Genomic DNA, 12500 nt, shown 5'->3' on the forward strand with positions numbered 1-12500 from the left:
GGGATACATCTATTAGCACTAATACATACAATGTCCCTGTATAAGCAACTTGTAAGGCATGTACAAAGCAAAATCAAACATTTGTTAGGCATGTATTCGCAAATGTCTTGTTCATGCACAATAAGGGATTCATTACCAATTTAACCTTAGTAAGGACCTAGTAGGCCTTAGCGTTTGCTTAGTACATGCCTTACAAGTTACTTATGCAGGCATTAACATTGTATGTATTAGTGCTAATAGATGTATCCCTAAAATAAAGTGTTACCTTCCTTTCCATGCCAAATCTATGTCTAAGGGGACTCTGAATCACACTCTCACAGTCAGCAGCGAGATGAAGAACATCACATATGTTCCACTCTTCCTGTTCCTCTGTGGCATAAGTAGAGAGCAGTGCTGAGGGAAGACTGCTGTGGTTTGGGGCAGTGGTGGTTGTCAAGATGGGAGGCATGTGGCCCTGGAGGGGTGGCTTGAATAAAGCTACCCAAAATAAAACTGCAAATGGCTTCTCATCTTTCACCAGGATACAGATAAAGTTAAGGTGGAGACAATATGCAGGAAAAGACCTTGGCAGTCAAACTGTCCCTGATAACTATTCAATTCCTAATGCCACTACATTATTATGTATGATATACTATGTGCTTACATTTTGCTTATGCGGCAGAAATACGCATACCTACTTCATATCATCCATATTCATCTCAGTTGCTGTGACTGTGGTGCAGGGGGTATATACTGTGCAGGACACTGATATTGCCTCGAGGGGCAGGAGGCTCTTGGAAATTTATGGCTGTGGTGGCCCTCTTGTTTGCTCTGGCAGTGGAGATCCTACAGTACTTCCTGGCTTAAGGCCTACAGCCTCACATAACTTTCCACTTGCCAGGATATCCCTCTGCAGACTTACTTTCAATCTCTTTGTCTTTATCTGGTATGAGCAAGCGAAGAATGCATGAAATTAAGTAATATGAATGAGAGAGAGAGACAGAGAGAAAGAAAGAGAGAGAAATAGTAAGATAGAGAGAGAGAGAGAGAGAGAGAGAGAGAGAGAGAGAGAGAGAGAGAGAGAGAGAGCAGAGCAAAGTCAAAGAACGAGAGATTGTAGAGAGCCACAAAAAGCAGGGAGAGAGATAGAATGAAAGACAATGAGAGAATGAAAAAACGAAGATAGTCAGACAGAGAGACATAACGAAGACTGGAGAGGCAGGTGAAGAGAAGAGTGGTAAGGGAGTGAGTGAGCACTGACAGGCTGATGGGGTGGGTTACGCACATGGGAGCTGTGTGGGAAATGAGAAGTAAAGGGCCTCTATCACGCCGCTACAGTTCTGTCACACGAGAGCCTCCGCTATAGCACAATCAATATCTCATCAGTCCCATTCACGCCAGCCCAATCAGTTATGTCAGGCCAGGCGCTCGCCAAGTGTGTGTTCCCTGCTTAAGCACCAGGCCTGACATTCACGTCCCCCTCTCTCTCTCTCTCAAAAGAACATCTGAAAAACAGGTAGAAACAAAAGGGAGAATGAGAGAGATAGAGAGGGAGGCAGGGAGGGAGGGAGGAGAGAGAGAGAAGAGGAAAGAGAGAGAGACTGGCAGACAGATAGACAAGAGACAAGAAGAAGAGAGAGAGAAATAGAGGTGCAGCAAAAGCATTCAGGCAGAGTCTGTGGCAAACGAGAGCGCGGCAAGGCAGCGAGACAAATGCCTCCTGACAGGTGATGTCGACTATCAGCTCCGATCTAATCTGCTCTGACAGCAGTTTTATCTGACCCTCCTACCCCGCTGCCTTAACCCTCCACCACCCCCTCCTCAACCCCGCTGCCTAACCCCTCCACTACCCCCCCTTCCTTCAACCCAGCTGCCTAACCCCTCCACCAACCCCCCTCAAACACCCCCACCTGTCCTCTTCGCCTCAGAGCCAACAATCACCCTCCGCACTCCCACCTCGAAACCTCACCCTGACCTTGACCTACACACCCCCACCCCCACCCCCATCTCAACCCCCACCCCCATCTCTCCCCCTCCGCTTTTCTCTCTCAGGTGTTGCGCAAGGCAACTCAATTAGCCATCTCTAAGGCAGAGGAGAGGCAGGGATTGTTGAACTGTTAAATTAAATTTGCCCCCCGCGCCTATTAATAGAATTCCCTGACAAAGCGCTTCCATGTTCTTCTTTCTTCTTTCTCGCTCTTCCTCTTGCTCTTTCATGCTCTCGCTCTCCGTCTCTCTCTCTCTCTCTCTCTCTGTTTCTGTCCCGTTCATTTGAATGCACACACTGGCTTTGACACACAAGCTCAAGGGCCTGCGCCTCTGGTGGAGATAGTGTGTGTGTGTGTGTGTGTGTGTGTGTGTGTGTGTGTGTGTGTGTGTGTGTGTGTGTGTGTGTGTGTGTGTGTGTGTGTGTGTGTGTGTGTGTGTGTGTTTGTGTGTGTGTGTGTGTGTGTGTGTGGTGTGTGTGTGCGTGTGTGTGTATGTGTGCTTGTGTGTGTGCGTGTGTGTGTGTGTGTGTGTGTGTGTGTGTGTGTGTGTGTGTGTGTGTGTGTGTGTGTGTGTGTGTGTGTGTGTGTGTGTGTGTGTGTGTGTGTGTGTGCGCGTGCATGCATGCGTGCGTGTGTCTGTGTCTGTGTACTAACACTTGCCACTTACCCATGACTGCCATAGCATGTACAAATGTGTGTCTTCTCTAATTGAAGATATGGCTTACTGTTTTAGCCCACGGGGATCCAGACTTTAAGTCTGATCTGTGATTAGTTTTCAATCCCAACACATTCTTCACTCCCTCACATTAACAGTCTTCACAGCAAAAAATAGCAAACAAAGATGAAGTGATACATCACAATGAAGAAATAATAAATAACATTGTAGGGTGTGTTTAATATATAACGTGTATTGAGAGCACACAGCATCATTTCTAAGGACACTTGCTGATGTATGAGGTAATTACATGAATGGAAAGTGGAAAGTGATTATGCTGTATCTATGGCATATTATTTCCCAGACTGCTTTGCCTGTTTTCCCTCCTTTTGTGGCTCATGAAAAGCCAAAGTGTTTACCCCCCCCCCCCCCCGCCCCCCCCCCCCCCCCCCCCCCCCCCCCCCCAAAAAAAGAAAAACCTCCAGAGCCTCAAGCAAGCAATGTGTGTGAATCCATGCAGAAGTATTCTCCGAGACAAGCGGGTCGATGCTGTGAAAGTTCTGTTTAGGAGGAACCGACTGAAGTCTTCGGCAAAAATAGTGCCACGTCTTTTCAGGAAATCTGAGCAAACATCCCTCAAAGCCACTGAATGCTTGCTTGTCAATGACTGACTTAACGGCAAACTCTTTCCATTTATGCTCTTTCTTTTTTCATCATTATGACAGGACAGCGAAGGAGTGACAGGAAACCAATGGGGAGAGAGATGAGGGGAAGGATCGGCATAGGACCCGGGCCGGACCCGAACCTGGCTCGCCGGCATTGCAGCCCAGTGCCCTACCCTGCTCTATACTCACTATTAAGCCAGGCTCAAACTACACGACTAGCGATTGTGTGTCCGATTTTGAAGTCGGGGTGCACCGCACACTAGAAGAGAATCGCAACTGTCAATCTTGTCGCTGCACGCAGCCACCGAGACAATGCCCGACGTTCTATTTCCAGTCGCAAATATCAAACACTGTTTGATTTCTACGATTTGCGATCGGCGACTCTTTGAGCTGCCAAAGTTCTATCTTAGAACGTCGCTCACGACGAGGAAATCTTTCCCGACAATCGCTTGCGATGGTCCTGGGGGGTAACGTTCCAACGATTGTCGTAAGAGGGGTTTTCAGCCGAGAATCGGCGCGATAGTCGTGTAGTTTGAGCCAGGCTTTAGGGTATTCAGGCCGACTGAGAACCGTGCCGGTGCCCATTTCCTCACCTAATCGCGAACCGGCTGTCATGTTCACGCCACAGGTTTTAGCGTTCGCGAACCGGAAAGTTGGTTCGCAATGCGAACCGCAAAATACTAGGTTTTTCTCCGCGAGCCATGACGACAGCGTGGCCGACAGCAGGTTCATCAGGGTAACACAGTCACGTGCAGGAAAAAGTTCAGAGCCCGATATGAACGCGGGCGGTTCGCTGATAAGCACTCTAGTGTTTACAATGTTGATGTTGATCTGTGTACTCTCCCACCGCCAAATACACACACACACACACACACAAACACACACACACACACACACACACACAAACACACACACACACACACACACACACAAAGCACACGCACAGGCGCACACACACACATGCGCACTGGCCACACACGTGCACACACGCGCGTGCACACGCACACGTGCACACACTCTCTCTAGCACACACACACACACACACACACACACACACACACACACACACACACACACACACACACACACACACACACACACACACACACACACACACACACACACACACACACACACACACACACGACACACACAACACACAGGAGTCTTGATTGACATGCGGGAATATTTCTTTAAAAGTCTTTCAGGCCACCTTCTGTTAACTTGCACCGGTTGGAAATTTCTCATTACCACTCTGTCTTAGCTCATCTCGTCTGATGCTACTACTCATTATTGTCACCTTCTTCTGGAGGGCAAGTGCCTTCCACTTTGCCCTGAAAAGTGTTATATAATATTCCAATTATAATCACCATCATTCTTACAATGTGTGATCTCCCCAAACCTATCACCCCCCCCACCACCACCTTCTTACCTCCACAAGTTCTGCCTACTTCATCTTTTCTTGAAGACCTTGGCCAACTGTCTTGTGGGTCATTGTTACAGTCTGACCTCTGAATGACCACAAACGCATCAATCCATTCACTGACCTCTGCTAACTCATTTTTGAATGACCTTATCTTTTAAGTTTTACGGTTGCTGATTGATTCAAAAAAGTTTCTGTTCGTAGTTATACTTTACTACTTTACCTCTATTTTTCAGGACATTGCCCACCACTGAACATACTGTATGTATATGCAAACATGCAAATGTGCCAGATTATAGCATACATTTCCATCTTTGGTGCACAAAATAGGCAGGCTACTGTAGATGCTTACAGGGTTAATGACTCCCTTTGTCAGTCACTAAACTAGATTTCTGGGAAACTTTGAATACGATGAGCGTTTACTCAAAGTTTGGGAACTCAAAGGTGGCAGCCATATTGTGGCCCCTGTCCATGGTACCATCTGGAAGCTTTTGTTCAAAAAAACTGTAGGGAAAATATCCTTGGTCCAGGCCCTTAGTTGATTTTGAAAGTCAAAACACTCTTTATTGGACTAATGCATTAAAAATCACCAATCCATATCCGCCCAAGAACCTTCATCAGGGTGTGTAACAGAAGCAAATATCTATCTAATTATAAGAAGATTAGGTTAGATGGATCAGTCATTGTTCTCATTTATAAATCCAATAGATAGACATTTAAAAAGCCTAAATTGAGGGAGAGACCTTTTTTGGACTCCTATTCTCTTTTTTCGATCTCGGGTCATGGCGGGGCATGACTTAGACTGTCTGTCTGCATGGTGTCGTGACGGGAGAACACCTTTCTGGATAGCATTATCCCCTTTCTTTTGTCTGTCCTCCTTCTCCCTTCTCCTGTCTCCAAGCTACCCTAAAGACCTTTAACGTTTGACATATTTCTATTACACAGGGGGTGTTCCCAGGTCTGGTGGACCTGCTACATTTGGAGGACGTATACATTAATATTTTCTAACCTTAATGCGCATCTGTTCCAGCATTGCGAGACCTGAAGATTGTGAAAGAGTATAAGTGATGTTCCAGGTTCCGACGAGTTGTAAGTTCTAACTAATAGGGTTTTCACACCAAGTCCCCTTTAAGTGAACCAAACTCAGTCCTCTTTAAGGAGACCAAAAAAAGAAACAACAGCAATAGACCAGGAGCCCAGGGGGGTCAGCCTAGTTGGGAAGGTTACCAATTTTTATGGGTACTATGATGTCTGGTATGGTCCCCAGATAGAGGAACAGCACGTCTGCCGGGTTCCCTCTGGTGGGTGTGGCCAGGGGGGCTGTAAAACTGGCACCCCAAAAATGGGCTAGATCAGTTGGTGAGGTTACCACTTGGAACCTGTTGTAAATTGTTCATCATAGTCCCCTGATAGAGAAATGACCACTGCCAGACATTTTTAGTGGTGGGTTACCCCCGGCAGACGCCCCCGTATGATGACACCCCCAAAAATGGGCTAGATCAGTTGGTGAGGTTACCACTTGGAACCTGTTGTAAATTGTTTGAGATGGTCCCCTGATTGAGGAATGGCCACTGCCAGACGTTTTTGATGGTGGGCGGGGCTTGCCAGACATCATTAATTGGGGGGTAAAAAATGGGCTAGATCAGCTGGTGAGGTTACCTCTTGAAACCTATCATGAATTGTTCATCATGCTCCCCTAAAAGAGAAATGACCACTGGCAGACATTTTCAGTGGTGGGGGACCCCCGCCAGACGCCCCAATATGATGACACCCCCCAATATAGGCAAGGTCATTCACATAAGGTTTGAACCAGACATGGTACAAAAGACAAACGACACACCACTTTTTTTTAGATAATTCCAATTGGGGAATTGATTGGAAGGGTCAACATGTTCATAGAAACTTGTTGTGGGTACTTTTTAGGACAAAAATGACTTTTCTTTAACAAATATTACAAATCCGGGCAGGAACCAGTTTGTAGGCTTTCAAAATCAATGGAAAGATGACGTGTTTCTGACTTAAAAGTGCATTTTGTAGGATGGTGGTCAGAATATTTAATTAATATTCACTATTATGACCAAAGTACTATAGGTTTTGCAGCTTAAGATGTTGAGGAGATCCCCCTTTACATGTATGAAAGTGTAATTTCCCCAATCATAATGAATACTTAGAATTTGATGGTGGTGGTAAACATTCATAAAAGGTAGGCTAATATTTGTGAATGGGACCAATTCAGGGACCAATTACGCTGACATTGAAGGCCTGTGAATTATACCAAGAAATTGCACAACTATGCACCACTATACAGCAGTTCTGAAGATTTAGAAGCAAAATACTTAAATGTGGTATGCCACTATTTTGGGGCTGAATACGGTTAAAATCGTTGCCCTGGGTTTATAAAGGTGGTAAAGTGCCTTATTTTTCATGTTAGGTGTTGTCTTGTTTTAAGGAGCGAGTAAGTATCTAAGCTGGTGAGACTCAATGGATCACACATGCTACTGTGATCCATTGACTCTCACTAGCTTAGCGATATACTCTCTCTTTTAACTTGTCTTAAAGCAAGACAACGCCTAACATGAAAAATAAGACACTTTACCACCTTTATAAACCCTGGCAAACGATTTTAACTGTATTAAGCCCCAAATTAGTGGCATGCCCCTTTAACATAGGCATATACAGGAGGACCAACAGACAGACATTAAAGCGCAAGACAGGACCAGTAACAGTATACAAGTACTAAGAAATACTTGTTGTTCCAGTTATCAAGTCACAACATTTGGAAGCAGCAGAGTGTGTTGCATATTGCAGGTGCCCAGGCAGTTGTTGTGAGTATTGTAGTCACATACGTATGAACGGCCATCTGGGTACTTTGCTCGTGAATGTGTGTTAAGCCCCTTATTGGGGGAAAACAAATTGAATGTCTCATTAACTTACATGCTACATCGCCTAGCCTAAATGAACACAGTCCATGCTTCAGCCACGGCTATTTGGCTATAGGCCTATTATTTATAGGCCTATATATATATATATATATATATATATATATATATATATATATATATTTGAATAGCCGGCAACACAACACATTTTCGGCATGTTGAGCATGAACAACGCTAGTCTACAGGTCAATTGACTTGCATTGGCTTCCCCCTCAATGTTTTCAACCAAAAGGGGTGTAATGCACATGACAAAAGTCACACCATTTATGCGTATAGTGCAGTTCCATGTATGTTTGTGTGTGTGCGAGTGCGTGCACACAGTCTTTTCCTTGGGGGCAGCAGCAACAAGAAGACATGTATGGTGTTAAGAAGACTGCATGCATGTCCTGTTTTGCCTTGTTCTCCAGCTTATCAAATTGACCTCCATTAGGTGTTAAGGAGTGGCTTAATTGATGGCACCTCACTCTGCAATCAAGCTGCCTTTAAAAGCTGAAGGAACTGACGGTTCTTCATAGGTGCTCTATTTGGACCTGTGGCTGCTGCCGCACCAGTCAGGGTTTTTGTATTTAGGCATTATGATTTGGACTTTGTTTAATATTAAGTTTGTTAACGTCTTATCCTGGTGTACTTTAACAAAACCCCACAGGTTGGGTAACTTTTAAAAGATGTGTGTCCTTCAAGGTTAAGATTTGGTTCTGTTCTTAACCCCATAGAGCATGTTCATGTGGGGGCATAATAATGGTGTGTTGTATGTTACAGGGCCCAGCCAGTCCTTGTGAATACTGCAGGTAAAGATGCAGCCGCTGTGCACACCAATTCCATAGGTAGGCTATAGGTGTGTGTCTATCTGTGCAAACATGTAAAAAAAGGCATCAAGAAAGTTGTTTTAGTGGGGGTCATCTGTGTTCTAGGGCCAATACCAATCCTTGCAAGTATTTCTCCTCCCATCCATCATGAACATTGTGCTCAGCTAGTGCCACTCATTCAAGTCGTCTCATAATGTGCTCTGTGCAAGTAGGTTTGCTGTGTCCCCTACCACAGTCCACAGCATGGAGGGGATGCTAGGAGACATGCCAGTACATCAAGGGACATGGATGAGGCCATAGGAGAGTTTGCAATCCAGCAGCGGAATACAACAGCAGTGTAGAAATGGGATTGGCCCTAGAACACAGATGACCCCCACTAAAACAACTTTCTTGATGCCTTTGCACTGTTTGCTATATGAACAAGAAGAGGTCCTGGGAGGGTGAATGAATTTATTATTGGATGTCTGACATGCCCTTCAAAGCACTTCATGATGCATTATGGTTGGTCATAATTTAACAGGATAGGGAGGATTTCTTTGTCAGTGTCAAATGTTCAGTTGTTTTTTATTTGTTCACTTAATTATTTCTCAATACTTATATACTGTTACAAGCCCTGTCTTCCACTTCAATGTCTGTCTGTTAATGTCAGTTCTGTGTATGCCAATGTCGAGTATTTTTATTCTAAATCTTCAGAACTGCTGGAAAGTGGGAATTTCACATTGCTGTTTCTTAGTACAATTCACAGGCCTTCAATGTCAGCGTAATTTCTCCATGCATTACTTAAAGGTGCACCAGAGTAATATTTTCAGTTGTTTATTTCCCAGAATTCATACCGCCCATTCAAAATGTTACCTTTTTTATGAATACTTACCAACATCAAATTCTAGTATTCATTATGATTTATCATTAAAGTATTCATTATGACTAGGAAAATTGCACTTTCCATTGTTCTCCATTGTCTGCCATTTTGAAAGAGACATTTAAGCAGCAAAACGTACTGTACTTTGTTCATAATGATACATATTGGTTTATTATTTTGTAAATATTAATTAAATATTCTGGCCACCATTGTACACAATGCACTTTTAAGTCAGAAACATGTCATATTTGCATTGATTTTGAAAGCCTACAAACTGGTTCCTGCCCGGATTTGTAATATTTGTTAAATTAAAGTCATTTTTGTCCTGAAAAGTACCCACAACAAGTTTCTATGAACATGTTGACCCTTCCAATCAATTCCCCACGTTGGAATTATCTAAAAAAAAAGTGGTGTGTTGTTTGTCTTTTGTACCATGTCTGGTTCAAACCTTACCTATTGCCTATATTGGGGGGTGTCATTGTATTGGGGCGTCTGGCGGGGGTCCCCCACCACTGAAAATGTCTGCCAGTGGTCATTTCTCTATCAGGGGAATATGATGAACAATTCATGATAGGTTTCAAGAGGTAACCTCACCAGCTGATCTAGCCCATTTTTTACCCCCCAATTAATGATGTCTGGCAAGCCCCGCCCACCATCAAAAACGTCTGGCAGTGGCCATTCCTCAATCAGGGGACCATATCGAACAATTTACAACAGGTTCCAAGTGGTAACCTCACCAACTGATCTAGCCCATTTTTGGGGGTGTCATCATACGGGGGCGTCTGCCGGGGGTAACCCACCACTAAAAATGTCTGGCAGTGGTCATTTCTCTATCAGGGGACTATGATGAACAATTTACAACAGGTTCCAAGTGGTAACCTCACCAACTGATCTAGCCCATTTTTGGGGTGCCAGTTTTACAGCCCCCCTGGCCACACCCACCAGAGGGAACCCGGCAGACGTGCTGTTTCTCTATCTGGGGACCATACCAGACATCATAGTACCCATAAAAATTGGTAACCTTCCCAACTAGGCTGACCCCCCTGGGCTCCTGGTCTACAAAAGGACGCAGTTCTGTTTTTGTTCATATTGTGAGTGTATTGCAACAAGAACTGGCTGATCCTTCTGGTCCTGGTAGGCTTTTATGGTGTGTCACTCTTCTTTTTTATCACACCCGGACCTCTAGAGCCCTCCTTAAGTGATTACACCCAGACCCAGTCACAAGTGTAATTTGTCAGAACTCAAAAGCGAACCGAACTGAGACCATGTCAACCAAGGTCTCAGTACGGTTCGCTTCCGAGGGGTCTGGGTACGCTTTGGAGCGTTCACATATGCTGCAAAAATGCTGAGTCACTACTCTGAGTTCACTTAGGCGGCTGAAAGGGACCAGGTGTGAAAATGCTGTAAGTGACAAGCATGTAGCAACACGTGTGGATGGAGTGTAAGGATCTTTAAGATCTCTGAGCCCCGCCCTGCCCTGCCCTTGTTGACCTTTGACCCCAGGTGGTGTGTCAGTATCCAGGCCGTGCCCTCCTAGTGACGCAACAACTTCAGTTTTGCTACTAGTCAGGTCAAGAGCAATGCAAGTACTTTCTGAGCCCCCGAAAAATCGTGAACTCCTCCCATTTTGTCTGGAAGCAAACAACCATTAGCAAACCAAGGGAGGCGGGTCAACCATGTCGTTTGGGAAATGTTAATCGTTATGCTCTTGGTCAGGCCAAGTCTCGAAGAGATTTCAAAGTTGATGATAATCAGTAAAAAAGTAGAGGGCTGGAGGGCTGCGGCATTCAGGTGACAAAACTGTTGGTGGTTTGAAGGTGCTCTTTGGCCAAGACGTAGAAAATATCAAAAAAAGGCAGGACGCCAAGGCACTCTTCTTAGATAAAACCGCTTTATTATAAAGGCTAGTTCATGTTTGAAGTTAAATAATTAAAAATACTGTCACTGTCAACATGTTTCGGCCCGCTACAGGGCCTTCATCAGGGCACAAGGTGAATCAAGCAGTGTCTGTGGTGTCTCACCTCTGCTGAGCAGCTGTAGGTTGCGCACCTCCTCCTGCACCTGTAGCTGCAGCACCTGCTGCAACACCTCCTGCCTCAGGGTGTCCTGCACGATGCCCATCCGCTCCAGCTTCTCCCCATTCAGGCGGAGCAGCGCTCGACCTAGAGAGGGGAGATACAATTATAAAATTATATTACATATACTTATATTACACACTTGAATTGCACATTAGTCATATTTCATTGTGTCCAGCTTCTCCCCATTCAGACGTAACAGCGCTCGGCTTACAGAGGGGAGATAACATTATATTACATATACTGTACTTATATTACACACTTAGGCCTATATTACATTCTTCTCCCCATTCAGGCGTAGCAGCACTCGGCCTAAGAGGGGAGATCAGATGATATTACATATACTTATATTACACACTTGTATTAAACATTAGTCATATTTCAGCTTCTCCCCATTCAAATGCAGCAGTGCTCGGCCTAAAGACGGGAGATAAACTTAAATTACACTTATATTACAGTATAGGTAATATAATAGTAGTAAATACAGTAGTATTTAAAATTGATATTTCATAAATAATGCAGTCATGTGTTTGTGTTGCATGGCAGTGTTACAGAATATGGACAGGAAAATCTAGAGAGGTAACAAAATTCTCCCTGTTCAGGCTCACCATTACAGTATTTCTCAATTGGTTTTGTACATTTCTGGAATCTCTCTCGCAATTTTCAAAACACAGTATTCATTCTCAAAACAGCTTTAACAAATGGCAAAACACCATGGATGACCTGCAAAACCAAGTCTCTTCCTCAAAATCCTTAGTTTGTCTTTCAAAACCAAGTGTTTGTGTCAATGAACACGTCAGTGCCAGCAGAATGGTTAGTCATTGTGTCATAGTGTATGGACAAGCTAGTCAAATCGATTTGTCATGTTGTCAATTGACTAGTACACTCTTGAGGATGTTTTCTGAAGCGAAATGTTGTTTAGAATGGATGGAAAATGTTGTAAATTCGACTTTATATTACATTGATCAGGTAAGATTGTACTAGATATACATTTAGAGTATGACATATTTATTGAAAGGTTTTCTCATTGCAAAATAAAAAAAATAGTCAACTCTGATTGAGGTGTCAAAGTGCGCCCTCTACCACCCCTTTTTACTTGTCTTGCAGGCCC

General features: G+C 44.2%; 1 protein-coding gene across 1 annotated transcript in view; it reads right to left on the minus strand.

The window, feature by feature from the left end:
- The window catches only part of samd10b (sterile alpha motif domain containing 10b), a 146422-nt gene that overhangs the window by 18184 nt on the left and 115738 nt on the right, over window positions 1–12500 (minus strand). The window contains exon 4 of the mRNA XM_063208127.1: window positions 11336–11476. Coding sequence (XP_063064197.1) covers window positions 11336–11476 — 141 coding nt within the window. The remainder of the gene's footprint in view (window positions 1–11335; window positions 11477–12500) is intronic.

This window comes from Engraulis encrasicolus, chromosome 10, assembly GCF_034702125.1.
Source record: "Engraulis encrasicolus isolate BLACKSEA-1 chromosome 10, IST_EnEncr_1.0, whole genome shotgun sequence".
NCBI lineage: Eukaryota > Metazoa > Chordata > Actinopteri > Clupeiformes > Engraulidae > Engraulis > Engraulis encrasicolus.